Source organism: Phoca vitulina, unplaced genomic scaffold, assembly GCF_004348235.1.
Source record: "Phoca vitulina isolate PV1807 unplaced genomic scaffold, GSC_HSeal_1.0 scaffold20, whole genome shotgun sequence".
Taxonomy (NCBI): Eukaryota; Metazoa; Chordata; class Mammalia; order Carnivora; family Phocidae; genus Phoca; species Phoca vitulina.
Genome location: NW_022589723.1, coordinates 24,238,250 through 24,266,123, shown reverse-complemented (window position 1 = coordinate 24,266,123; position 27,874 = coordinate 24,238,250). Strand labels below are relative to the sequence as shown.

Genomic DNA, 27,874 nt, shown 5'->3' with positions numbered 1-27,874 from the left:
TAAGGCAACTCTTGAAATTTGTATATAAATTTAGGTGGAGAGGCTGTTCCATGGCCCTTGGTGGAGTGACAAGCTGGGATTCCAGACCCCCAGTTTCCCAGACATATAATTAGGAAGAGGAAAAGCTCTACTGCAACTCCCCGCATACCAGGCAACAAAAGCAAGCTCTTTCAGTCAGTCTCCACCCAGTTCCTGAAAAACAAGCTGCTGAGGACAGGAGGCTTGGCTGAAAGGCTTTTCTGCAAGTCAAGTCTGTCCCAGATGGACCGGCTTTCAGGAAAACGCTCAGGTGGCCGCATACAGAGGGCTGCGCCTCCCTGCCCAGTGGAGGGACGAGGACCAGCACCCGTGGAGGAGGACACACACAATGTCACAGACAACACAACGAGGTGTGCGAAACACGGCTCTAGACGTGGTGGCTCTAACAGTTACGCATGGAAAGACATTGAAGGTCTGTGAAGTGAAAACCGGTCATTTCCATATTCTTGGGTTTTGTTTTTAAAATGTATGTTTGTGTGCATAAAACATCTAGAAGGACGGAATCCAGACTTTTAATACCAGTGGCCTCAGCTGAAACGGGATTTCATTTTTTTTCCCCTTATGCTTCTGTAGGTCTGATTTTTAGCCAGAAAAAAAAGGGGGGGGGGTGTTATTTTTGAATGAATAACTTTCATTTCAGTTTTCAAAAAACTAAAAAATTACTACAAAGCCAAGGATAAATAATAGAGCCCAGAGAGGGGCCCGGCCCAGGACTCTGGTCAGGGGCAGGGCCGCCCGGCCGCTCCACACCGAGAGGGTTCCTGAGGCAGCGTGAGCAGCTGCGGCACTGTTTATGAAGAGCGAGCAGGGGACAAATACTGGTTGTCTCTTTTATTACACAGCATCTTCTTTAATCCCCACAGTAACCCTACCACGTAAATATTATTAGTTCTCCCAAGGTGGCGACATTCAAGTGCCTGAGTACATCTTCCCAAATCTAAGCTCTTCCCTTTGACCACAAAGCCTTCAAAATAGCTACGAGTCAGGAGTGAAATGGAATCTCACATCTCCATGTGGTAGCCCAGACCTCAGGGGCAGGGAAGCCAAGAGCCGGGGCCCCGGGCCGGTCGGGGCCACTGGGAAGAGGCAGGCTCAGCATGTGGAGGCTCCTGTCCAGCCTCCTGGGCGCCATCTTCCCCTCTGCGCCGGCCCCCCCACCTCCTTTATGTTCCTTTATCAGTCAACCTCCTTCTTGTCACAGGGCATGACACGGGCCATTCCCTCTGTGTGCAGTGCCCACTGCTGGGCTGCAATGTCTCTCCCTCAAGGACATCTTCACTCAGACTGGTTAGGTCCCTACACCTTCACCACAACCATAACACAGTGACTATTAATATCATCCTATATGGAAGGCCTGCTCGCCCATCCACTGGGCCTTGTTGGTCTTCTTTTCCATCACAGTCTCTGACACCTAAGTGACTGACAATGAATTTCTCAATAAATATTTGCTAAATGGAGAGGGAGCTTTAGAAGTTGGAAGAAATTCTGGGGACTTTTCCAGATTATGTAAATATGGTCCAGCTGAAGGGAACATCCTCTGCTCTTCTTAGATGGAGGGACAGGGAGCTGATGTTTGCCCCGGTCATACAATCTCTACCCAGAGGAGTTGCAAAGGAGCCCAAGACTGCTATCGTTCTGACAAAATGTCAGTATGCTTTTGGTGAAAAACTGGAGAACGCAGAAAAAAATAGAAAAAAGAGTTGACATGTTTAGCACAGTATCTGTGGCAGAATATTTTTCTTCTCAGGTCCTTTAAAATACCTCCCTATAAGATAAATATTAGTTTTTTAGGCATGATAACAGCATTGTGATTGTATTAAGAGATAGCCTTTATCTTTCAGAGAAACATGCTTAAATATTTACGATATCTGGGATACAGGGTGGAGGAAGCGGATGAGAGTACAGACCGGGCAGGACTGAGCCTGGGTTGAGGGCTCTGGGGCTGGGGGAAGGGTCAGTGATTCATCACACCATTCAGTCTCCTTTTGTATATGTTTGAAATTCTCTGTAGTTAAAAGTTGGGGTTTTTCTCTTATACTGTTGGTGGGAATGCAAGTTGGTACAGCCACTTTGGAAAACAGTGTGGAGGTTCCTCAGAAATTTATAAATGGAGCTACCCTATGACCCAGCAATTGCACTACTGGGTATTTACCCCAAAGACACAGATGTAGTGAAAAGAAGGGCCATATGCACCCCAATGTTCATAGCAGCAATGTCCGCAATAGCCAAACTGTGGAAAGAGCCGAGATGCCCTTCATCAGACAAATGGATAAAAAAGATGTGGTCCATATATACAATGGAATATTACTCAGCCATCAGAAAGGATGAATACCCAACTTTTACATCAACATGGATGGGACTGGAGGAGATTATGCTAAGTGAAATAAGTCAAGCAGAGAAAGTCAATTATCATACGGTTTCACTTATTTGTGGAACATAAGGAATAGCATGGAGGACACTAGGAGAAGGAAGGGAGAAATGGGGAGGGGGAATTGGAGGGAGAGATGAACCATGAGAGACTATGGACTCTGAGAAACAAACAGGGCTTTAGAGGGGAGGGGAGAAGGGGATTGGTTAGCCCGGTGATGGGTATTAAGGAGGGCACGTACTGCATGGAGCACTGGGTGTTATATGAAAACAATGGATCGTGGATCACCACATCAAAAACTAATGATGTATTGTATGGTGACTAACATAACATAATAAAATTTAAAAAAAAAGAAAAAAAAAGTTGGTTTTTTTTTTTTTTTTTAAACTTCTTTCTAATGCTGCTTGGTTGGTATTAAAACATCAAATTCTTAAAAATGTACTAGGCCTACGAAAAGCCTCCTGGGCATGAAACAATACGAGGCAAAACTGCCTTGAAAACCAAAGCCCTAACAAATGCACGAAACGAAAAGAAAGTCAGCGCCAAAGAAGGGAAAAAGTACCAGCCGACTGAAAGGCATCCCATAACCCGTACGTGAAATGCAGCGGAATTAACAACGGGTGGAATCAGAAAAACATACGGAGAATCTCTCAGTTAAACTGTTCCCTGGGCTGTACTCATAGCTGAAAAATAACATACAGGCTCATGCTGTTTTCCCCAGAGATGAATGTAGTGGAAAGTGCCTTAGAGAGAAGGAGAAACTACAGAAAAGGAACTTCACCTAAATTCCTGCCGCAAGGGCTTTCCGGCTGCTGGAGAGCTAGACCATATTTCCCAGAATATATGATCTTCCATGAGATAAGCTCCATAACGCAGGGACTGGATCTGCCGCATTCACTGCTTTATCCCCAATACTCAGCATAAAGAGATGCTCAATAAATACGTTTTCAAGGGAGGAGGGAAGACAGAATATTTGGAATTGGGTCTATGTCAGAAGATTTGGAGCATCTGGTCTTCCAAAACACTGATCTGTGCAAAGGAAAAAAATCCTTTGGTCAAGAAGGGTTCTCAGCAAGAAATACCAGCAGACACACACAGTTTAACATAAATCCAAACGGAGGGTGGTAGCCTGCCACAGCCAGCCCATGGCCCCGGAGGCCAGGACGGGCAGCTGGTCACCTGTCCGGTCTGCCAACGCGACTTAGGTGGACCATTACATGAACTAAATGACATGCAAACTAGAAGCCAAGTTATTTCAAAAACTTCCTGCTTTGAACCTCTTCTTCCAGCCAGAGGGCAGCAGCTGACCCAGGGATGGCTGAGCGCTGAGCCAAGAGCATCCTACTTACCTTGCAGGCAAGGGACCGCACTGTCAGGAATGTGCTCTGACCTGTGTGTCCATCCTAGCAAATGAGGAGTTCCCAGTCATGAGTCACACTTGACATTGTTTCATCTCCTTGTGACGAAAATGAACACTACAGCCAGCCTGAGAGGCCTTCCCACGGCCTGAGAGGCAAATAGGGAGGGGACAGTCTCCTCAAAGGAATGGATATCTCTGGCTTATTAAGGTATTTGTTATTTCTGAGAATCTCACAGACCGAAGAGACCATTTTATATAAAATAATAATCTCATGTTTGGACAAAGACCAATCATTTTTAATGCTTAAAGAGAAGGAAAAGAACAACCTGTAGCCAAGCAGAAATCCCAAAGGGAGTGTAGTTCTAATAACAGTATCCCGATAGGAGGCAGCTTCTTAAAGCTATTACCTTCTAGCTTCTACGCAGTCAACAGCTGGTTGGGCCCAACAACCCCAGAGAAAAAGGAAAAGACTATCTGGAGGGCAAAATCAGGAACTTCTTGGCTGGAACCCAGTCACATAGTACACACGTCAGGTAACCTTGACTGATAAAATACAAATATCCTCCAGAGACCTTCCCTGATAAGAGAAAGTGTGAGGGTTGACGTTCCCATGGCAACGCGGCCATAGCACAGACCCAAGCTGGAACTGCAAATCCAGTGTCCTAGCTGCGTGGCCTTGTGCAAGTTATTTACTGCACCGAGCTTCAGCGTCCTGAACAGGACAAGGGGGATAATACCACCCACTTCAGAGGGTCGTTCTAGAAATACACAGAATAATACACATAAAACCCCGTGGACGCTGCTGGGCATACTAGGAGATATGGATAGATTCTATTATTAGTGGTGGGGTCTTTCCATTTCTGAGTATCTGGGATCCTGCTGAAGTCTATGCGTTTGTCTGGAGGCTTCTGTCTGTCTGCCTCTCTCTTCTTGGGTCTTTTAGCTGTTTGCGTCATAGCCATCGCCGTGACAGTGAGATGTTCACCCCTCGACTGGTCTTGTGGCTCTTCCTAGGGTGACAGTCACAATCTCAGGAGATCAAAAAATGGAAAAGAGCTGTGTAGTCCAGTGGCTTTGTGAACGGTACCCCAGCCGTCCTCGGTGTCTGGCAAGGCTGGGGCAGGGGGTGTGGGGTGGAGGGTGGGAGGGGGAGACTGCTGGAGCAGCCGGCACCGCCCTGGCCTGGCTTGAAACCGCAGTCCCTAGGCTTTCCCCTCTTTTAGTGATGGACTTCCCTATGTATTCAGTTGAATACAGAGGTCCACAGCTAAAGAAATCTGGAAGAACACTGGCTCCAGGCTAATACCTACGTTTGCCAGAAGAGAAAACTGAGGCCCAGAGATGACCTGTCTGGCCCGACCACTATGGTGGCAGGTGAGGGGACCAGCACCAGGACTCAGGCCTCTTGCCATCCTCCCGGGGCTGCTATCTCGGGGAGCACACGGAGTCCTGCACGCCGTCAGGGCACCAGCAGTGCCGATCCGAATCCTGGCAGCACGCTCCCCCACCTGGCAACAGCCCGTGCTGTTGTATAAACAGTCACGCCAAGGACGAGGACTCAGCACGCTTACTCATCTAGGGCTTTTAAGGGAAAGGGGACTATAAAGCTGAATGGCAAGGGTTTGCTCCTTTGAAACATTATACTGGGCTATGAAAGTTCCCGACTTTGCATTCATACACACATACCTGCTCTCCCTCACTGGTGTTCTTAAAGATCTAAAGAGAGACCGCTTCTGTAAAAAGACAGGTCACTAACGGACACCTACACTGGTGGGATGTTAACAGCTACTGAAAATATCATCTGCTTCGAGGCGCCTGGGTGGCTCAGTCGTTGGGCGTCTGCCTTCAGCTCAGGTCATGATCTCAGGGTCCTGGGATCGAGCCCCATGTCGGGTTCCTTGCTCAGCAGGGAGCCTGCTTCTCCCTCTTCCTCTGCCTGCCGCTCCCCCTGCTTGTGCTCTCTCTCTCTCTCTGACAAATAAATAAAATCTAAAAAAAAGAAAGAAAATATCACCTGCTTCAAATTACTTTGTCGTTTGCAAAAGCCTTCACCACCACACAGACTCAGCAGAGCTCAGGTTGTGCTCGCTAAAATTCAAGTACGCAGTGAGACCCTGATTTAGCTGATAAATCTGTAATAGCTGGTGTTAGTTCTCTTACTGCCTTGTGTGTGTGTGTGTGTGTGTGTGTGTGTGTAAGAATACACTACATACAGATTTGCATAGGAATATGGGTACATACATTCACAAAATTCTTTGGAAATGATGGGGGTTAATTTCAACATTATCTACACCAATTTGAATTTTAATGTTCAACAATTTTATAAACATTCTATTCCATATTTATCACTTCCTCAGTATGAAATGTGTACCCACAAACTAAAAGCATTTCCTCTCCCATATTTTTAATAATTTTTAATATATAAACAAAAGCCCACAGCTAATTTATCTGAGTTGTTAATATAATTTCAGATAACATTCTCAAAGAAATTTGTTTTGGGCTGAATTGTGTCTGCCAAAAAAAAGATATGTTGGAGTCCTAACCCCCGGTACCTCCAAACTTAACCTTATTTGGAGAGAGGGCAAATTAAAATGAGGTCATTAGAGTGAGCCTAATCCAGTATAATGGGTATCCTCATAAAAAGGAGAAAATCTGGATACACACACACACACCGGGAGAACACCACGTGAAGACTAGGGTTAGGCCGCCACACACCAAGGACTGCCACAGCCACCAGCAGCTGTAAGAAGCAAGGAAGGATTCTTCTAGAGCCTGCAGACAGAGCATGGCCTTGCTGACTGACCCCTTGACCCCAGACTTCTAACCTCCAAAACTGTAAGCCAATGTATTTCTGTTGGTTAAGCCATGCAGTTCATGGTACTCTGCTATGGCAGCCCTAAAAACTAAAACAAAACAAAACAAAACAAAAAGATCATAAGTCATTCTTGAAGCACCTACTATGTGCAAGGCAAGGAGCTGGGCTCTGGGACACAAAATAAAAAGACATCACCCATTACAAATGGCTCTGAGGGAAATACCTATGGGGAACAAATGCAAGAAAACACACTCCTTCTCACCGGTCATCGGGCAATGGGGATGTGAGATGCCTCAGGAGACTCTCACACAGAGGGAGGGTGGGGTCAGAACACTTCCTGAATGTGAATACGTAGGTTCCATTCCAAACTCTCATGCAGCCTAGACCTTTCTGGGTATGTCTATTCATTTAAATGATCCAGATTCATATTTTTAAATACCAAAATAATGGTAATGCGCTGATGAGATACCTGTATCCTAAAAATACCACATGTAAAGAACATGGAAAACTGGCCCGGCCACCAGCAGGACAGAGCTGATATGCAGGGTGAGCATCTCCCCAGAAAAGCTGGCTCCCAGCCAGGAAAGGAGCAGCTCTCGGAGGTAAAGTCTGCAGAGCGAGGAAGCAAGGCCTGAGGACACGGGCAGAGGGAGGCTCAGATTTACGGAGAAGGGCATACGGATATCAAACTAAGATGCCACGGGCACAGCCCAAGAGGAAGATGCGGGACAGGCAGTTCCAGGAGGGGGAGTAACTCCCAGAAGGCTAAGGGAGAAAAGCAAAGAAGGGCCACTGTGCTTGGCATTCGAAGGGCTGAGCCTGGCCCTGAGTCACTACCTCTCTAAGCAATGTTACAGGCCACTTTGGTGGGTCTTCTCATATATTAGCTCACTTACTCTTTGCAACCAGGCATTACTGTGCTTTCTTTGAAGACAAGGAAACTGAGTGGCAGAGAAACTAAGTGTTTGGGAGCTCATCTGTGGCCAGCAAAAAGCAGTCTCAGGGCAGCTGGTACCTTCTAGAAGAGAAGGACTAAAAGCAGTAGGCAGGAACAGCCTGCCATAAGGGCAGGAAACCTCCCCCTTACCCCCCTGGAGCCCGGGACTCCAAAAAAAGACGCCTCTGCGGTGACTGCCTCCAGAAGTCTCCAAACACACCATCACGAAGCCGGGCAAGATCCACCGGGCGCCAGAGCCCTCCCCTGTAAGGGGTCTCTCTGCAGTGACTTTGGGAAGAGCGCACGGAAGAATGGCCCAGCCCATGTATGTGTGGTCAGCTGCCCCATGGAATCCCAGGTGCTCGGAACACACAAAGCATCAGCCACGACGGCGTCAAAGAATAAGGCCCAGGCCGCCCTCCGTCAGCTGCAGCTCCAGCAGGATCCCGGACATGGTCCTACCAGTTCTGCTTCATCGGACGCCTGGCAGGCCTTTCCCATCTTCCCACTTCCCCCTCGGCACCAGCTCCGATCCCCCCAGCCTTGCACACCCCCGGCCCCTCCAAGAAACCCAAGTCCCCTCCACAGGGAGGGTGGTCCCGAGTTCTTGGCGCCCTGCACTTTTGCGGGGCCACCACGTCCCAGGGAGGGACAACCATGGTGGAGGCGCATCAGCGGCACTTTCAGGGCCTCCTTGCCCGTGCCTGGCCCCTGACCCCAGTGACTCAAACGCAGGAAGCCGGTCAGGACATGGTGGCAAAATCACTCAGAACGGCCTCACAGCTACCACTAGTACCTTCTGGTGCAACCACCACCCAAGGACTTCAGTCCTGGGGAAATGGCCGGCCCCACCCTCCTCCTCCACTCTACCCCGATCCTCCGGCAGTGAGTCACGGACGCATCACCGATGGGCGCCTGGCTGTGCACCAGGCCCGCCCAGCAGCGTGCGAGGCCGCCTGGCGCATGTTCCGCCCGCACGGCTGCTGCCCGGTGTTCCTCACAGCCCTGGGCTGCCCCCGCGCCCACCGGAGGGACTCTGGCCCCCATACCGCCACTTTTACCTGGTTTACATACGAGGGCTCATGATAATATTTGGATTAAAAAAAAAAGAGGGTCTTATGGCTTTGAAAAGTTTGAAAAGCACTGTTGAAGACAAAATGGGCAAATCTAAGTATATGACTAGGTTACCAACTCCCGCCTGATGTAGAACACACGCCCTCGCTGCCTGGGAAGACCTGATGCCTCTCAGCGGTGACGTGCCCTCCAGTGCCTGCAGCAGCAGAAACCCTTCCTAAACCTCTCCCCGGCACGCAGCTGGGGTCTAGCTCCAGCGGACCAGACTCCCCACTTCCCCTGCCGTGCACACAGGGACAGCCACTATGGCCCCTCTCCTTCACTCCCTCCAGCTTAGGCCGCTTCCTCAAAAAGTGCTCCTTCTGATTCCTCATGTGTTAAGCAGCCAGCCGTGAGCCCCTGGACACAGCTCAGGTCCAGTTCCCCAAAAGGACAGACAAGGCAACAGAGAGGGCAGAAGGGACACCCCCCAGCAGCACAGCGCCCCCCTCCATCTAGCCAACAACAGGTGTCTGGCTGGGTGGTTCTGGTGATGAGCTTGTACCCCCAAACTTCTTCAGAGAATATTCAAAGCTACACACAGGCTGAGAAAATAGTTCAAGGTACCATCATCACAAGTAAGAAAAGTAACAGTTATTCAATAATATCGACTATGTGGTTCATATTCAAAACTGTACAATTACCCCAATATAACTTTTACAGATTTTTTTTGACCCTGGATCTAACCAAGGTTCGCTCATTATATTTGATGTTAACCCTCCTTAGTCTCCTTTTGGCCAAATGTTTTTGCAGAATGTCCCACATGTGGGGTTTCTTTGTTTCCTTATTATTCGATTTAGTTGAACAAGTTGGCATGAACATCACATAGGTGTTATCGGGCACTCCTTGGCTGCATCACCTCGGGAGCCCATAGGTCAGGCTGCCCCCCTCCTGGGAAAGCTAGACTGGAGCTTTGGCTGAAATGCTGGCTGCCAGACTGTACCACTGGACCTTCGGGGCCAGGAGGTAATGTGTGAGGGGATGCTCTGGGAGCGTGTGAAAACACCGTTCCATGATAATCTTCCACCAACTAGCCTTTGCATCCACTGATGAACTGACCTAAGGGTTACAAAATAGAGATTTTCCGAGTTTATCAGCTGACATTCTATAAAAGAGCTTACCCTTTGTAAATCTCTGATGATTACTGTACACTCGTGAATCTTTTTTTTATTATGCAACATGTCAAAACATATTACTGGCATTACTTTTTTTTTTTTTAAGATTATTTATTCATGAGAGACAGAGAGGCAGAGGGAGAAGCAGGCTCCCCACAGAGCAGGGAGCCCGACGCGGAACTCGATCCCAGGACCCCGGGATCACGACCTGAGCCAAAGGCAGACGCCTAACCGACTGATCCACCCAGGCACCTCTGTCATTACTTTGATGTTCACATTGTTCCAATTTTGCCAGGGCAGTGAGACCCCCTTCAAACCGGCTTCTGGGTCCTTTGCTATGACCCCCGTCATGTGAGTGCCCACCTCACTCTCCGGCAGGAGACATCCCAGGCTCGCCCTGGACTTGCCTTGCTCTCACATGGGGCCAGCCATTTTTTCTGGATCCTTTGGTGGGACTCATCCTCCCTCTTTAAGCAGATAAGCAACTTCACTTTCTCTCAACCTGGTGCTAGTCATATCCTCATGCTCCCTGCCCCATTCCTCCTTTCCCTGTCATTCATCATTTGAATTAGTACAGACAGCTCTGTGCTTAGTAGAAAGTGGGGAAAAGAAGGGGATAAGAGAAGCGGAGGAGAGACAAAGACCAACCCAGTAAATTTAAGGATTTTCTCAACCATGTACCACTCACAGCGGAGCTTCCTTTTTTACAAGTGGCCACATTAGCGGGCAACTCCACAGCAAGGCTTGTCATTGTCTCATGCTTCCTTTTATAAAACTTCTATGATCACACAGCCTATCATTTTACTGTTTTATTTTATGCTTACACAAAATATATGCACAAGAACGATTACTACCTACCCCCCGGCACTCTTGTTCCCTTCTCTGGTTTTATTTGTCTCCATCAGCACTTACTACCTTCGAAATTCTATAAAATATGATTTTTTAGGGACGCCTGGGTGGCTCAGTAGGTTGAGCGTCTGCCTTCGGCTCAGGTCATGAGCCCAGGGTCCTGGGATCGAGTCCCAAGTTGGGCTCCCTGCTCAGCGGGAAGCCTGCTTCTCCCTCTCCCTCTGCCTGCCGCTCCCCCTGCTTATGCTCTCTCGCTCTAATAAATAAATAAAATCTTTAAAAAATAATAAAATATGATTTTTTAATTCTCCTTCTCCCCCAACTAAGAGGTAAGTTCCGTGAATGACCGGCACTTTTTGCTCACTGCTCTGTTCACCTCTGTACTCACCGTGGAGTAATGGTACCCTACACCCAACACAGTGCCCGGAACACAGGAGGCGTCCCCCAACTCTCTGTGAAGGAGAAAATGGCTTGCCCGGGACAAGAGGCCTAGAGGTGAGCGGCACCTCCCATGCCTCCGTCGGGCCTCTGCTTCAACGTCACCCCCAGCAGTCAGCTATTCCCTTCCCCGTGTTCCCAGAGCCCCTCTTGCCCTTCCGGACCCTAACACTTGAGCTATCACGTCAACACTGCTCCCAGGTCTGTCTCCCCTGAAAAGCTTCGAGCTCCTCTAAGACGAGGACAAGGTCAGACTGAACTTCGCGGCCCAGCACGTCGCACAGAAATCGGCTCCGCCCTCGAGCCCAGTGCCCCCGCCGCGCGTCCAGGCTGCCCGCTGGGCTCGTTCTCTCCAGGCGGCCTTCACCGTGAGCTGGGCTTCCGCCTCCAGCGGCTGAGACAGGCTCGGCCGCGGGCAGCTCACAATGGGCCCTTTGACTCCACAGGACTGGGCTCTTTCAGGAAAAGCCCGTTCCCTGCCACGGCACCTGTCACTGAGGCCAACGTCCCCACATCTTCGGGGCCACACAGAGCCAGCGTTCAGCAAAGAAACAAGAGCAGGGCCAGGAGGCCGGCGGAGCCAGCCAGGCAGGGCGGTCGGACTTCTGGGAAGATGGAAGATGGGGTGGCAAGGTCAGGAGGGCCTTTTCATCAGCAGAGTCACTGACATTCAGACTCTGTGAATAGCCTGGACAGAGGGTGGGAGGGGGACGGGGTTAAAATAAAAGAGCTCAAAGATGAGAACTTGTCAGAGCTTTGCCTCAGAGACGGCTTACTTGTTCTTTTCTTTCAAGCTTCTTTTCACCTGCCTCTGAGGTTGGACTCTCGGGGGGTACGGTGAGCCGCAGTCTGCAGACATTTGTCTAGGAGAGACGGAGAGGAGAAGCCAGTTAGGGACCCGCCTTTGCGGTAGAAATATGCTGCGTGAGCTTATGCTTCCCAGAGCCTGTTTCCCCCGCTGAGCAACGAGGTGATCGTACCAACCACACAGGGGACCCTGAGGATAAGACCAGCTTTTGCCTGGCCCAGATCAGGCACTCACCAACCTGCTGTTCCAAACAAGGACACTAACAAGTAATTTCACAGCAAACACATTTTTTTTTTTAATTGGCTCAGGTTCCGTAGCAGCACATACAGAATGATCGTAGCTCACGTGCAAAATACAGGTCAAAATATACACCGTGGTGTCTGGGCTGCGAAGGTGCTTTCCCCGGGACTATCTGTCCAACCTTTCTCTAACAGACAGACACATGCATAAGCACAAAGTTTTTTAAAAAGTCCATACTCTCATGTTCACAGCAGGACTATGCACAACGCCAAAAGGTGGAAGCAACAGCAATGTCCGTCAATGGCTGAATGGATAAATAAAATGTGGTATCTACATAGACTGGAATATTATCCGGCCTTAAAAGGGAAGGAAATTCTGACACATACTGCAACATGGATGAACCTTGAGGACATTATGGTTAGTGAAAGAAGCCAATCATACAAAGACAAATACCGTATGACTCCACTTATATGAGGGACCTAGAAGAGTCAAATGCATGGGGACAGAGAGCAGAATGGTAATTGCTAGGGGCTGAGGACACAGAGGAATGGAGAGTTATTATTTAACAGGTATGGAGTTTCAGTTTGAGAAGATAAAAACATTCTGGAGATGAATGGTGGTGATGTTTGCACAACAATGAGAATATAGTTAATGCCACATGATGTCTATTTCACCCTAATGTCACGGCCTGGTCCTGCTGTGACTTCCCAGGGAGAAGTGATTGGGCCACTGGAAAAGGCCAAAGAGGGTCCCAGCAGCACGCAGAGTACCCAGCCCACAGCCATGTGGGCCTGACTCATGGGAGGGCTGCTTGTCCCTGTTATGGACTGCATTGTGTCCCCTGAAAATTCCTATGTTGGAGTCTTACCCCCCAGTACCTCAGAATGTGACTGTATTTGGAAACAGGCTCTTTACAGAAGTTATTAAGTTGAAATGAGGTCATTAGGGTGGGCCAAATCTCAAATGACTGATATCCTTATAAAAAGGGGAACCTGAAGACAGACACACATATAGGGAGACCACCATGTGAACACGCTAAAGAGAGAGGCCTGGAACGGATCACTTCCACACAGGCCTCAAAGGAACCAACCCTGTCAACACCTTGATTTCGGACTTCCAGCTCTAACACTATGGGATAATAGATGTCTGTTGGTTAAGCCACCTGGTCGGTGGTACCTCTTACAGCAGCTCTAGCAAATTAATGTACCACCAGCCTTGTCTGCGGGGTCATGGGTCTGCGCGGGTCCACAGGGCGGCCTCTGAGCAAAACCACCCTGCAGCCTAGACACCCGGAATGGGATGGGATTGTGAAGACCTTTGAAGTCCAACCTGCCAGCCTAGGAAGGAACCCCCTCACACACCCATGTACCTGGCAGGTGGGCGCTGAGACTGAGGACAGCATTTTCCATGTGCAGGTAAAAGAGTCCATTTGGGACATGTGTTAGCACCTCCACATACACTGTCACCTCCCTTCGAGACATCCCATTTTGCTCCCGGGTACCTCCAGCTTCCTGATGATGAACTTACATGTTCCCTCAGAACTCCTACCGAAGGGACCTGGGGATTCCCTCAGGGACAGCAACAGATTTCCCTTTTCTCTACACCGGCCTCCTTCCCTCTGAGCCTCTTCTTCTCTTTCAGCTCTTTCAGCTAAATGACTTGGTCTCACAATCATTCTCCATCCTCACTCTCCTCTGCGCAAGCTTCATCCCCCAGGGACCCCAGGGCTCTCACTGTCCCTGATGTGGCCAACTTGCCACCGAAGCTTCAAAGCACACTGCTAGTCATGTTGGCCAAAGAAACCACATTCCAGCTAGGAGGTAGCGCTCTTAGCTGACGGCCAAGAGCACTGACGGGAATCCGAGTTCCTCCAGAGAAAGGCAAACCTCTGACTTGGGGCCACCTGAACTGGTCGAAACCAGCTGGCATGTGCACAAACATCAAAGTGTAACTCACACCAGGTAGGCAACCCAAGTCTGTGACGGTCAATAATCGTCTGTGATAGGCTGATCTAGTCCGTAGCAACATTTTGCAGAGAAAAGGAAGTGCTTTTCTCCTGCACCCCATTCCAGACACACACGTGTGTACATACTTGCACAAGTGCACACACTTGCACAAGGGCACACACACACAGGTATCAATGCCTACTGGCCATGTTGACTATGGGCAAGCTATTCAATCTCTCTGAATCTCAAGTGTAAATGCAGATTAAAGGAAGTCTGGCACATAGTAAGCCTCTATCGGTATGAGATACTTGTATGGTTACCCAGATGCGATCATCATCCTGTAAGCTCCAAAATGAAACAGGCCCACTTGGCTTTATGGTTCTGCTTTCCATGATAAGGACCATTTGGTCAACGGATCTATTGTAAGTGATACCTTTTGGTATGGTGATTGGTCCCTAATGGCAGGAAATTTCAGAATAAACTAAAGACTGAAGAGGACACAAGGCCCAGATGGGACCCCACCGGTCCAATCAGCCAAAAGTGCAATGTTCCCTTCCCCTGTTTGAGACAATTCTTGATCTGTCCACCTAGAACTCTGATATTCCTCAGCATACTTCCTGCAGCACTCCACACTGAGCCAAGGGCACCCTGGGGGATGACAAAGCCCCAGGATAAATAGAATGTATTTCCCCTAAAGCATCAGTTTTCCCTGGTGATAGATAATGAATGAACATAAAACGAACCTGTAAAATCACACATTTGACCTCAAAGCTATCCGGCCACTGCAGCAGGTTCTAAACACCCAGGCCCCTGTGTTAAATGTTTACTCTTATCCTTAGAGGTGCTTTAAGGCATGGGCTACTCTCAGCAGTGCTGGCCCACTGACGGACTGACTGCACAGACACCGTTTAAACCCAGCTTGGAAGAGGATCAGACAGCTTCCTGATAAAATGGCCAAATGTGTTGTCATGTGAAAAAAAAAGAAAATTGCAGGAAAAAATGTAATAATCCCGTTTTTGTTTTTTAAATGCACTCTAATAATCTGCATAGATTGATGGAAAAAATTGTCTTGAAGGAAACACAACCAACTGATGGTGGTGATGGTTATCTCTGTAAAGTGGGATTCCCACATTGTTTCCAACTGTTCCAAGTATGTGTAAGTTTTTTTCATTAAAAATAATAGCAGTAATAGCAATAATAAAGATTGAGAGAGAATGTATCCAAAAGAGAGAGACAGATCAAGCTTTCCTAGACCCATAGGACTGCCTCAGGAGCAGCAAAGAGAACCCAGAGGTCTAGAAAATATCCTGAATTCCTCAACAGAAGCACTAAGTAACCCTTGAAGGTACCCACTAGGTTGACCTGGTATAGTTTACCTCCTTTAATTCATTCACTTTCAGGAAATCTCCCCGTGGGAAAATTTTCCACTGAGTAAGATCAACGCACAGTTGCTTATCTCTCTGAGCATTTTATGATGCTGATCTCCACGGCTTCCTTAAACTCTAATACACAATACCCAGAGCAGCCCAGGCTGGGCAGTACCTGAGGAAGGTAGGGTACTTTATTCCCAGAGACTCCCACAGCAGCTGGCTCAGCCCTATGTTCTGAACAATGAGAAGAACTGAATCTTACCCTGAACATCACAGCTATTGGATTAGCTGTCCCTCCAAGCAAGGGTCCCTTCCACTGGATCAAAAGCAGGAAGGTGGACTCAGTGTATTTGATCATTAGGTTATGGAGCACCCACTACTTATAAAATACTTTTAAGGGCAATGAGGGTACCAAGATGAAAAAGAAACAGCCATGTTCCCAAGAGCTCAGCATCCAAAAACACACCTAAACAAGGCAAATAAGAACACTTAGTGTAACCAACACAGGGTAGCTTGGTGGTTAAGGCTTGGTGGAACTGCACTTCCTTATAAAGGAGTAGGAATATAAAAGGAACAACAGTCTTAACTGGAGGTGGGAGTTTATCAAAGGCTCCTAGAGATGACACTTGAGCTGGGTATAGAAAGACAAAAAGGACTTTGTGGTTCATTGAGGTTTGGAGAATCCAAAATCACAACAGCAAACAACTACCAGGCAAGGCATTTGCTCCAGGCTGTAGCCCAAGGCACAGATGTGAGAATGTTCTGAGAACATTAAGTGGGCCTACAGCCTACACTAGAGTGGGGAAGGAAAACAGACAGGTAGAGGCCAAACTCTAACAAGCTACAAAGGCCTGATGGAGAAGCAAGGTCTCTAGTGGAAAACAATCAGGAGTCATTCACCTCTTTGGAGGAAGGGACTAACACTCAAATCTGAGTTCAGTGATTCAACAGCAATTCATCAGTACCTCCTATTATATTCCATGCATTACAACATGGATGGAAGGGGGGAAAATAGGGAAAGAGATCAAGCAAGCTTTGTGCTTTAATTGCTTTTGTTGCCCTTATAGGGCTGAGCATAGTATCAACACATAATAGGCGCTTGCTCAGTAAATTAAATGTCAGTATGAGTTTCTTTTTAGGTTGAACTAAAACACAGTAAGGCGAATATACCTGAAACTCCCCAGAGAGCCTTCTACTTTCTTCAAACCAACTCCCCCTGGGAGGGACATCAAGGGAGGGGCAGATAGTATTCAAGCCTCCTCCACAAGACAATACACAACCAAGCCCTTGTCTGCAACTCAGGGCACCTGGGAGCTAGGCAGGTCCTCTGGGGCCTGTTTCTCACCACCGCCCCCCCCCCATTGTGGAGGCAGAAGGCTGGGTCTCCATCTATGGGAGAAACTGGGGATCCACATACCATCATGCTCTTAGTTTTAGTACATGAGCTCACCCAAGAGAAAACTATCATCAAATTAAAAGGGGTGGAGAACATGACCCAGGGAGGGGGCAGGGGTTGCTCAGTTGACAAAGACATATTTCCCTAAGGAAATTAGCCAAATGCATTTCCATTTCTCTAAGGCCTGGTCCACTTTGTGACTGTGGGTTCCTGCCCAGTTCCACCTAACAACAGGAGGTGTGGTTTCTGTGATGTGGCTCGGAGGACAGACACCACACTCCGCTCGGCACAAGCATAACATCTCTGGACTATGTGGGTCAGGCTGTGCGGAACAAGGCATGCCCCCCCGGAGGTGGCCTCTTAGCCCTGCTGTGGCCCTGACCCTACAGGCCTGGTTATCTACATCAGAGTGGGGCAAACCTTTTCTGTCAAGGGCCAAATAGAAAATATTTAGGTTTTGCAGGCCACTGGGAAAGCCATTCTTATCTCAGAGGCATCCAAAGCAAGCCAAGAGGGCCAAATATGGCCCAGGGGGCAGGAGCTGATCTACATACTTGGACTCTTTGTAGGTGGTGTATGGTGTTCTCGAGCCCCTCTTTCCCGTGTCAGGACAGACTCCAGACAAAATTCATAAATATAAAGACAGTGACCTCTCCTTCCTGCCCTCACTGGCTCACTTCTGTACCAGCACACAATGTGCCCAGGAATGCCAACATGCAGACAGAAAATGCAGGTCAATGAATGCACACAAATACCAGCATGACCTGGAGTGTTAGGAACCCCCCCTCCCCACACCACCACCTTGACCTTTCACAAAGCCAGTGGGACCTTCCAGAGCACTGTCCCAGGAGTGTCTGTATTCCCAAGAAAGCTGTAAGAAGACAGCAATGACTAAAGAAGTAGTTCCCATTCTTGGCTGCACATTAGAATCACCTGGGGAGCTTCCTGAACAACACCAGTGTTATTCTCTACTTTCAGAGGGTCACATTTAAATTGTCTGGGGTGGGGCCGGGGCATAGATATTTTAAGCTTCTCAGTGATTCTATGTATAACCAGGGTTGAGAACCACTGACTTAACCAAAGGAATGAAACTCCAACTTGTGCAACAGGATGAGGCAACTGAACTATTTGGAGGCCTTCCCAGAACTGTCAAAGCCTTCACCTGGACCAGCACTCCCATCCATCTGTCACCTGCTTCCTGCCCAGGTGGGCCAGAGGTGATGGGCTGGCTTTATCCCAAGCTTCTCTTCCTCGTTTCCTGTTTGCCAATTCAGTGTGAAGTGTGGCCCCTTTAGGACCCCAGTGACACCCTCCTCTTTTTAAGCACCAATTATACCAGGCCTGGGGAGGGAGGGTCCCTAACCCCTCTCCTCAAGTAGTTAATCACAGATGATGCAAGCAATGACCGGGTGCACAGGCCTCTAGGAAAACACGGAAAAGGCGAGTTCAGACAGGCTCCCTGGAGGAAGTGACCCTTCCTCAAAGAATCATGAAAGAGGCGGAGAACAGTGTGGAAAGCCTGGGGAATGGCAAGTAATCTGGAATATCTGGACAAAGTGTGGGAGGGGGACAAGGCAGGCAAAGGCCAGATAGAAAAGCCTGGATGCTCAAGTATGGAATTTGTCCTTGTTGCTGGTAGTACCAAGGGGGGCTCCTGAAGCAGGGTCATCTGCTGACTGGGTTCTGCATTTTAGAAAGGGCACTCTGGCCTTTAAGTACAAATAAGAGTCAGCAGTATGACTGAAATTTAGGAAATAATCACTCACCTAAATCGAGACAGGTGGAAATACCCCTGTGTCCCTCTTCTGTGTGGAGCTCTAAGACCATGACGCAGGTAATGGCTGGAAGTACTTCAGATGGAAGCTTTTCAACATGGTCTCTGGTCAGTTAGCCCTCTGGATCCACGGCTCCTCGAGCACAACGAGACCATTTTTGAGGCTGACTGACTTGAAAGGCTTTTCCAAGTGATCAGAAGCTCGGGCACCTGGGTTTCTCGTTCGGGGACGGGCGCTCAGGACAGATGAACTGTGACGCAGACCACATATGCAGCCCTCTCGTGGGACACTGAAGACAGAAGGGTCCAGAATCCCACTCCACACCCTCTGCAGAACCACGGGCTCGCCGTCTTGAGGAAATCAAGTTTCCTTAAGAGTCCCCAAGACTCGGGTCTGTTCGTCCTACTTCTGACACGGTAAGTTGGGTGAACCAAAGCACGAAGGCTGGGACGTTTTTTCTGAGCCTGCGACTGTCACACTTTAGTGAGAGAAGCCTCTTGGCTAAGGCCTGAGGATGCCAGGGCTCCAAAACTTCGCAACTTGGCCTGTCAAGGGCCGGGTCCAGGGGGCCCTGGTGAGGAGCCAGCCTGTCTTCTGGGCGCAGTGGGCCACCTGCCCACCCGTTCCTGGTGGGAGCCACTGCCAGCTTCCTTCCACCAGACACCGAGGTCCCACAATGCCACGTCCCTTCCTCAGAGCCCACTGATACAGAAGTTATGCACACAGATATTTCTGTGAAAAGGAAGTAAATCTGACCCACTCACTGGCCAGCTAAGGAAAATTCTTTGAGCCAATCAGACAGAAATGGGACCTAGAAGAGTGTGCATTAGCTAGGGAGTGAGGACTGGCAGGCCGATTGGGTTTTCACAGAGGAAGCCATTGCCAGATAGAAATATCAGCAAGAGCAGGGTAGGAGACAGTCCTACCCTGTGGCCTTTTTGGGTTTGCTTCTGTTTTGTTTTTCTTTTTATGAGCCACTGAGGGGCCATAACACCAGCAACACCAGCCAACAATCTCTTATTATCGAGACAGCGTGGTGCTGGAGGAAAGCCCTGACAGATCTCGGTCTCTCACCACCCCAGCTGAACAGCTTCACCAAAAGCATTTGGCTGCGCCAAGCAACACGTGCCTTCCCCCTCAACACACAGCCTGGCCACGCAGCTGACCTTTCATTTCAAAGGCTCATTTAGTGGGATTAACTTCATTTGCAAAATTCCCTTCAAAATCGTGAAGTGATGTCAGTACTTTTATAAATGTTTTCCCTCATTCTCTAAGGGCATCATGTTGTCTGTGGTTATTCTCCAGCCAATCTATCTTCCTGCTGTTGCCACACATAAAACTATTTTTAGTGCGCAACTGGTTTGAAGGTAGATTTTTTTTTTTTTAATTTCACAACCCCTGCTGCTTGGCATCCATAAGTGCCCCTTTGCTTATCAGCTGATAGAAATTATTTTCCCACCAGTTTTTTTTTTTCCTTTGAGAGATGATTTCAGATAAGAAGGAAGTATAAATGGTAGTGGCAGCCATGGGACAGGGGATAACCAGTGACAGTCTGGTCTGGCTACACCACCCTGGGTGGCTGACTCAGAAAACTCCCTGCTCAGTGTCAGCTGTCACCACCATTTCTAGTTGGCTTGAATATCTGGACCAACACAGCCTGGTTCTCCCGCAGTCCCTAATTTGGTAAGCTCTTTGGATAAAGCAGAAACACTATGTTGATAGCTAGCATGTTCTTGTCCAGGACCATCACTTGTCCAACATCCAAGAGGAAAGACAGGATGACAGAGTTTATTGACAAACTACTTTCGACTTCAGGAACACTTTTCATGATTACTTGGTCTACAATTTTATTTTCAAGACATCCCATTCTTGTTTTTCTAAAAAAAAAATGTGTCTGCAAATTCAATATGCCATTATGATACAGTATACGCCAAGACTTACATTAAAATGAGTAATAGTTCCTCCTTTTGGTATCCCAATGTCGATCGCCCCACAAACTCCTATTCCCCCTACAAGACTAAACTCAAATGTCTCCTGAAGAGGGAGGTCTTCCTCGGTTGCTTTGGGAAGAACCCTTCCTTTTAGCTTCACCCAACTTTGTTAACACTGTACCCCACTCTAACAACCCTCACTTTGTACGATGGTGGTCTGTGCCAAGGGCTGCCTCCATGGGTAGAGTGCACCCCAATGCCTAGCGCTGCATCCTCCGGAAGGATAGCTATAAATGTTTAAAAAAAAAAAAATCAATCAACGGATCACATCTTCCCACCATGCCCCACACATATACACACAGACAGGACCTGGGGCATTTGCAGATCATGAGCTGAGAAAATCATAAAGGCAACCCTAGAACCTGTAGATATCTTCTTTCCTGAACAAGTGTGCCAGTATCCATGTGCTCAGAATAGCCCTACGTGGTCTGACTCAGGTCCCTGAGCCCCTCCAGCTCAAAGTACTTTGGTTGTCTTATTCAAAAAGCAAAGCCTTCTCAACAGTCTGTCGGTCCACTGTGCCACTTACAACTAAAGAAATACCTGAAAGTAAACATTTGAGAAAAACAATCTTCAGAAAGGTTCTTTAGTGTGCTCGTCACATCTGCACCCACCCACTCTAGCTGCCCATCTCTGGCGGGGCACTTGACACTTTCATGCAATCTGGTCCCATGGATGACTCTGTCCAGGCTCAGGTCTGGCTTTTCCGTGACTTCATTCTTTCTCAATCACAACTGTGTTCCAACTGTGCAGGATTTCCATAGGAAAAAGGCAAACGCCTATCTTGGAGTAAGGCTTGGAAACCCACTTGCAAAGCTAATAACTGACAACCAGGGTTCTGTCAACCCTACAGTTCTGGTGTACGCACACGCACACGCAGACACACACCATCACTTGGCCCACACCCAAGAATAACACAATGCCTTTCTTCTAGAGCTAAAGAAAGCACAGGTGACCGCTAGTCACTTGTTTGAGGTATGGAAACGCAAATAGGCATGTGTACAAGACTAGAAGTCGGGAGTGCCAAGGGGGTCCTGACTTGGTCTTACGCATCTGTTTAGCTAAAACTTGGGAAACATGATTAGAGAAGTCTCAACCACAGAAAAGAGACTCCAAGTGATAAATGCCATGCATACTATGAGGAATGGATGAACTAAACAGCCACAAGGCCAGTGCCTGGCAGTGCACTGAGGCGCTGATCTTGGAAGAGATACAGAACCGGACAGACGCAACTTGCACCTGCCGAGCATCTTTCATAGAGCACCTGGAGAGGGGAGGAAAATGCAACCGAGGTGACAGAGAAACAGAGCGCTTCTAAAGGGCAGCCTCCCTGGAGATGGTGCCCAGGGCTCCCCGGGCTCCCCTTGCTGCCACGGTGCTGGTATTTAAATCCAAATGAAGAAAGTGGTTTGCAGAAACCCAAGTCCCACACCACCGGGCTCCGGGGGAACCAGCTGCTGATCTCTCCTGTAAGGTGAAGCCTACACCTTGGCTAAGCTCACTCCAGAATCGGTTTTTTTTTTTTTTTTTAAGATTTTATTTATTTATTTGACAGAGAGAGACACAGCGAGAGAGGGAACACAAGCAGAGGGAGTGGGAGATGGAGAAGCAGGCTTCCCGCTGAGCAGGGAGCCCGATGCAGGGCTCGATCCCAGGACCCCGGGATCATGACCTGGGCCGAAGGCAGACGCTTAACGACTGAGCCACCCAGGCGCCCTGAGAATCGGTGTTATTCTATCACCAGTGGGGACAAGTGACCTTTTCTTTTAACCGCTCAAAAGAGGCAAGTTGGGGTGTTAAAGACATTCATTCCCTTTGAGTCTCAAGTAGGGACACTGCAGGAATCTTTTCCCCTTGCTTTTTAAACTCGTGCCACCAATAAACGTGGCCTGCCAGAGGGGGCAGGAAGGAGAGGAAAATTCTGGGAACTCCAGAAAGTCCCCTAAGCCCTACGAGCCGGGGGCTGGACGTCGAGAGAAGGATCACGGCCGGAGCTGGGACACGACGGGACAGTTGAGTCCGGGGGTGGGGGGGAGGTCGAGGCCGGGGGACCGGCTCCCGCGCGTCCCCAAAGCCAGACCCCGCTACGGCCAGGCGACCGGGACCGGGAAGCGGGACGGCGGCGACTCCCGCCCCCGGCTACTCACCCTCCTGCTGGGCGACCCGGACGCCCTGGCGCCGCCGCCCGAGAGCAGAGTGACGGTGGACGTGGAGCGCAGCATCCCGCAGCGGCGGCCGGCGGCTGGCCGCGCTGCTCCCCGCCGAATAAGCGCGCGGCGCCCGCCCTGCGCGGGGGCGGTGCGGGCCAGTGGGGCTGCGGCTGCGGCGAGGCGGGCGTCGAGGGGGCGGCGCGGGCGGGTAGGCTCCGGGGCCGCGGCGGGGCGGGCGCGGGGCGGCGGGGCGGGGCCGGGGGCGGGGCCCCAGCGCGCTCGCCAGACCCGTCCGGCCGCATTTTCTCCCCAGGGCGCAGACCCGGCCCGGGTGGCGCGCCGTCTCCTGCCCGCGGCGCAGCGCCCGCCCAGGGTGCCTCGCGGGGCGGGCGGGAGCCCTGGACGCCCGGGCTCTCCCTCCTGCCTGCGGTGTCAGGGTCCACCGGCCTGTTCAGCCTCACGGTTCTCAGCGGCCCGCGGCCAACCCGCCTGCCCCCCAGGAGGCTTCCCTCCCCATCACTGGAACCCTCAGCCCTTGTCATTCATTATTTGAGTGCCTACCATGTGTCCCTCCCAGCAGCCAACACAGTCTACTGGCGCTGTCTGTCCTCATGATGTTTGCAATCCGGTCGGGATACCTAGAGGTGACAGGTGCGGGTGCTTTGGTAGAAAAGGAGATACCAACGGGAGCACGCAACAGGGACTCCGAGGGGAGGTGATGACTAAGCTAACACCTGAAATAGAAGCGGGAGCAAGCCAGGCGGAGAGTGTTGATCACAACTGCTCATATTTATTCAGTGATTACTGCGGGCCCAGCTGCCAAGCACTTTGCATGTATTACCTCATTTAATCCTCGCAACCACCCTTTGAGGCAGGCACTATTATTATCCTATATCCCCATTTTGCAGATGAGGACACTGACCCACCCAGAGATTGAGTAACACAGCAGAGCCCCATCAGCTGGCAGGGGCACAGCTAGGCTGGACCCCACAGTCTGACCCCAGTGCCGTCCTTGTCGGCTCTGCTGCACCTCTCCCCCAGCAGAGGGATGGGCGAGTTACAGACCAAAAGAACTGGCATGTGCAAAGATGGGCCCGAGGCAAGAGAAGGTGTGGCATATTTTTTAGGTACTGAAACTATCATAGTGTGAGGCGCACTGGTAGGGGCAAATAGAGAAGCAGCAGAAGGATGCTGAGCCAGATCGTGAAGAGCCTGGTGTACTTAACTAAAAGGTTTGGCCTTTATCCTAAAGATAAAGTGTCTTTCAGCAGGGAAAGACAATCTCTCTCTACTCACTCTTCAAAGCCCAGGTCCAACACTGCTCCCCATCAAGCTCTCCAGGACTCTTTTGCCCTGAACACTCACACTCATGAACCTAGCAGCTCTTTGGGATTTTGTCTTCTGTTAGAGTCATCTGTGTGCGTGTGCACGTGCGTGTGTGTATGCGCGCGCGCGCACGTGTGTCCCCTTCCGCAGTGGTGAGCTTCTGGAGGGTGAGGGCTTTGCCTTACCTTGCCCTTCTCTGAATCCCCAGTGTAGCACCAACATGAAAGATGCTCAAAAACTGTTGCTGCACAGAATTCCGAATGCTCCTGTGGGACTCAGTCATTTTGTAGATGGGGAAACTGAGGCCAGAGTTTCTAAGTGACTGTCCCAATGTCACCTCGCCTGTTGTCATCACCACCACCGCTGTGCCTACATTCTACGTGCTTTGTATGCATTTTCCCAACCAATTCTCACCATGACCCCCCAAAATGGATACTGTTATTGTCCCTATTTTGCAAATGAGGTGCAGGGACATTAGGTTAATTGGTGAATACACTGGAACTAGACCTGTAGTGTTCTAACTTCAGGTTCACTGCCTTTGTACCACCCTCCCATCCCCCCACCCTCCACGAGAGGTCTCTTCGTATCCTACTTCCACGCAGCCCACTCTTCTTCAGAGAGTTTTGTAAAACTAAAAGCTGGGTCTGCCTTTCAATAAATAGTGATGATGGTCAAAATGTGGCTGTTGAAAGCTAACATGGGTTAGAAATATCTGCATGGTTATCTCAGTAGAAAGAAGCTAATGATTATTGTTGTTTTGTTATGTTGTCCTGGGGAGAAAGGAAATGGGCTGCCATTCAGACAGAGTCAGAATAGCCTGGCATCATCCGTGTTTATTTATATTATGGCAACCACCCAAGTGTCCACCCAAGATGGAGTCAGCATTTGAAAGGAAGTGTGGTCCATGGATTAATTTTCCCTCTGTCTACCCAAGTCTTTTTCATATTGTTAATATAATACTTTTCACGCCGTATTATAGTTTATTACAAAAGCAGCAGACTGCACAGCAGCTTGTGAGCTCTTTGTTGTAACCGGATCGTGTTTACATCTCTGTGTAGAGCAGTAACCAGAATGTTGCAAGTGCACGCTAAATGTTGAATGAAGAAATGGTGTGAGAGAGCAATATTGCAACTCACTCAAGGTCAAGCAAAACAGAAACCAAGATCCTTGCCAACCCAGCTCCTAGGGTGGGCTAGGGTCTCCAGGCAGTTCGCCAGCTGAAGGAGTCAGTGCCCCAGGATAATACCCAGCTAGGAAAGTTCCCCACACTGGCTGTCACTAAGGGCTGTGATTGGACAGACGCCACAGCCCTTCCCAACAAGGCCAACATGTATGGAACTGCAAGAGAGAGGAGAGTGGGGAGGCCCTAGGACGTGGGAAAGGAGGACAGAAAGTGGGAAGGCAATTTGGGATTGAGAAATATATGGAAAGTGGATCTAAAATGGAAGGAAGAAGTCAAAAACGAAGTCATAGTCACGAGTTTCTGTGAACAGTTCTGGAGGAGAAGATGGAAAGATTGACTCCTTTCTAAAGGGGAATCAAAGGTGAGCACTTCTGCTCCAGCCAGACGTCTTCCAGAGCCTACAGAACTGAAGGGTTGGATGAGGCAGATGGGAGAGGGACAGGGGTAGGGCTCTGGGGTGGAAGGTCACCCTGCTCCCTTTCAACCTTGCTTTGATCTACTCTGGGCCCAGCATGAGCTCTGGTGACCAAGGACCATGGCTGTTCTGGCTGAAGGGAACAGGAGCTATGACAGGACTGCCTTACTTGCCATCCTTCCCATCACAGTAGTACTCACACATTCCTGAATTTCCCTGCTGAAGCACAGGTCTATAGAAAATTCCAGATGTCTGTATAGACACTTTTTCTTCTCTTGAAATCAATCACTGAACTGAACCTCCTTTCACCCTACTTCTAGAATTCTCTCATATCTTCCCAGCCTCTGCTTTCAGAATCATCCTTGTCGCTCTCTGCTGAACCCTCCCCAAACTCTCTATTGGCATCTTTAGTTGAGGGGCTAATGAGGGGACCCATTTCTCCAGCAAAGTCCTGAGCCGCACAGACTGTCGTTATTTCTTGGCAGAGACGATGAGAAGTTGAATTGCTGGACAAGGACACAGAGTAGGTGAGCCCAAGCAAAGCCAGGCTTGCTGATACTTTGTGCGCTCTTCGCTCTTACGTCTCTGAAGCTTCCCTTGTCTGCCATTCAGCCCTAACAGTCCTGTTCTGAGTGCTAAACAGAGACTAAACTTTCACAATAAAAGACAGACACATTTCCAACCCAAGGACAAGGGTATTGAATTATAGAGCCCCTTTGGGTGAAGTAGAACAAGAAACACCCCATATTCACGGGCCGTAGGAGAAGAGAGCAGGCTCTAGAGATAAGCAGACTGAGAGGAACCCAACACCCTGGCCAAGTCACCCAGATGCACACCATTTATAAACCTGTCTAGACACGGGTTTGGTATTGATGCGAGACAAAGAGGCTCTGTACGAGGGCTACCAGCAGCAGTGGAAAGGAAAGGAGGGGAGGAAGTCAAACGACAGAAAATCAACAGAACTGAGTGACCAAGCACAAGCTGGAGGATTTTTGTGAATCGTAGGTCACCCTAGTGAGCAGTCAGCCAATACTGTATAGATCGTGAAGGAAGGGGAATCAGTTAAGGACAAGTGATTCCTTTCTCAGCCCTGGGGCTTGGCTGTGCATTAAACACAAAGGGGCAAATCTAAAAACAGGTGTCCTTCTGTCTTTTCCAAGTAGCTAAATGGGTTTGTAGTAGAAAAGTTGCAGGTGCAAGGGCGGAAATCTTATGTATTTATTTTTTCAGGAAGACATCCTGGTGACTGTCTTTAAGAGGAAGCAGGCTCCACCCAATGTCAAAAGTCCTCACAGAAGGGAAGGAGTAAGTCCGATGAGAAATGTTAAAGGAATTAGGGGCCTTCCTGAGCAGGGTGGCACAAGGAACATCTCCCTTTGTAAGCATGCTTCCTTCCATGAGTAATTTAGATTTGCCCGAAAGCTTCTGGATTGGTGACTTCTCAGGAAATCCCATTTGGACTGATCAGAGTATGAGTGAAACCTGTATTTGCATCTGTATCAAAAGTGAAATAGCTCATTTATAATGGGAAGTGGTTTTTTTTTTTTGCTTTTAAAAAAATAAAAAAGCCTTGAGATATTTATAAATGTGTACTCGTGTAGAGTATCAGATCCAACTGTTTATTCTATGACTACTATCTTCTCCCAGAAACTGACTCTGAGCCAAGGATCCATATGATTACTAAGGAGGAGGGGAGACCAGGAAGGGAGTGGAGACACAGGAAGAGGAAGAAGCAAGCAAGGGCACCACTTTAGGGAAAGTTCCAGATCCAGCCTGATTCCATGGACAGCTCTGGAGTATAAAGTGCACCTCAGAGTTGTGCTTTAAGACAAAAGGGCGTTTGTACTCCCCCACCAGCCAGTCATTCCCTGGTCAGGGTGGAAGGGGGCGGTGGGTAGGGGAGGTAGATGACCCCCAAGCACTGGGGTGCTCTGTAGGGGCAAGAACCTCCTTGTCCACAGGAAATCCTCTGAAGGTCACAGGTACAAACTATTAGCATCAAAACACATGTTAAACAGCTGGGAAAGAGACACACCGAGCTGGTAAAAGAGGGCCAAGGAGATTGAGGTGGGCACCAAGTGTGTCCACGACATCTATGTATCATGTCAATATAAAATCTGCATGTACATACAGATACCAATGAGTATGGGATATGGCATGGCTCGGAGTAAAGATCTCTGGTAGAGCAGTAACCACAAACCACTGTGTGGCCTAGAGAGTCTGGTACAAACCAGTGTGAA

General features: G+C 49.1%; 1 protein-coding gene across 3 annotated transcripts in view; it reads right to left on the bottom strand.

Moving 5' to 3' along the window:
• The window catches only part of MYZAP (myocardial zonula adherens protein), an 86,222-nt gene extending 63,378 nt beyond the window's left edge, over nt 1-22,844 (bottom strand). For all 3 annotated transcript variants that reach the window (XM_032416998.1, XM_032416999.1, XM_032417000.1), the window contains exons 1-2: nt 22,708-22,844; nt 11,811-11,897 (exon numbers count right to left, since the gene is read on the bottom strand). In XM_032416998.1, the coding sequence (XP_032272889.1) occupies nt 11,811-11,897; nt 22,708-22,782 (162 nt within the window). In that variant the 5' untranslated portion in view covers nt 22,783-22,844. The remainder of the gene's footprint in view (nt 1-11,810; nt 11,898-22,707) is intronic.
• Between the last annotated feature and the right edge of the window lie 5,030 nt (nt 22,845-27,874).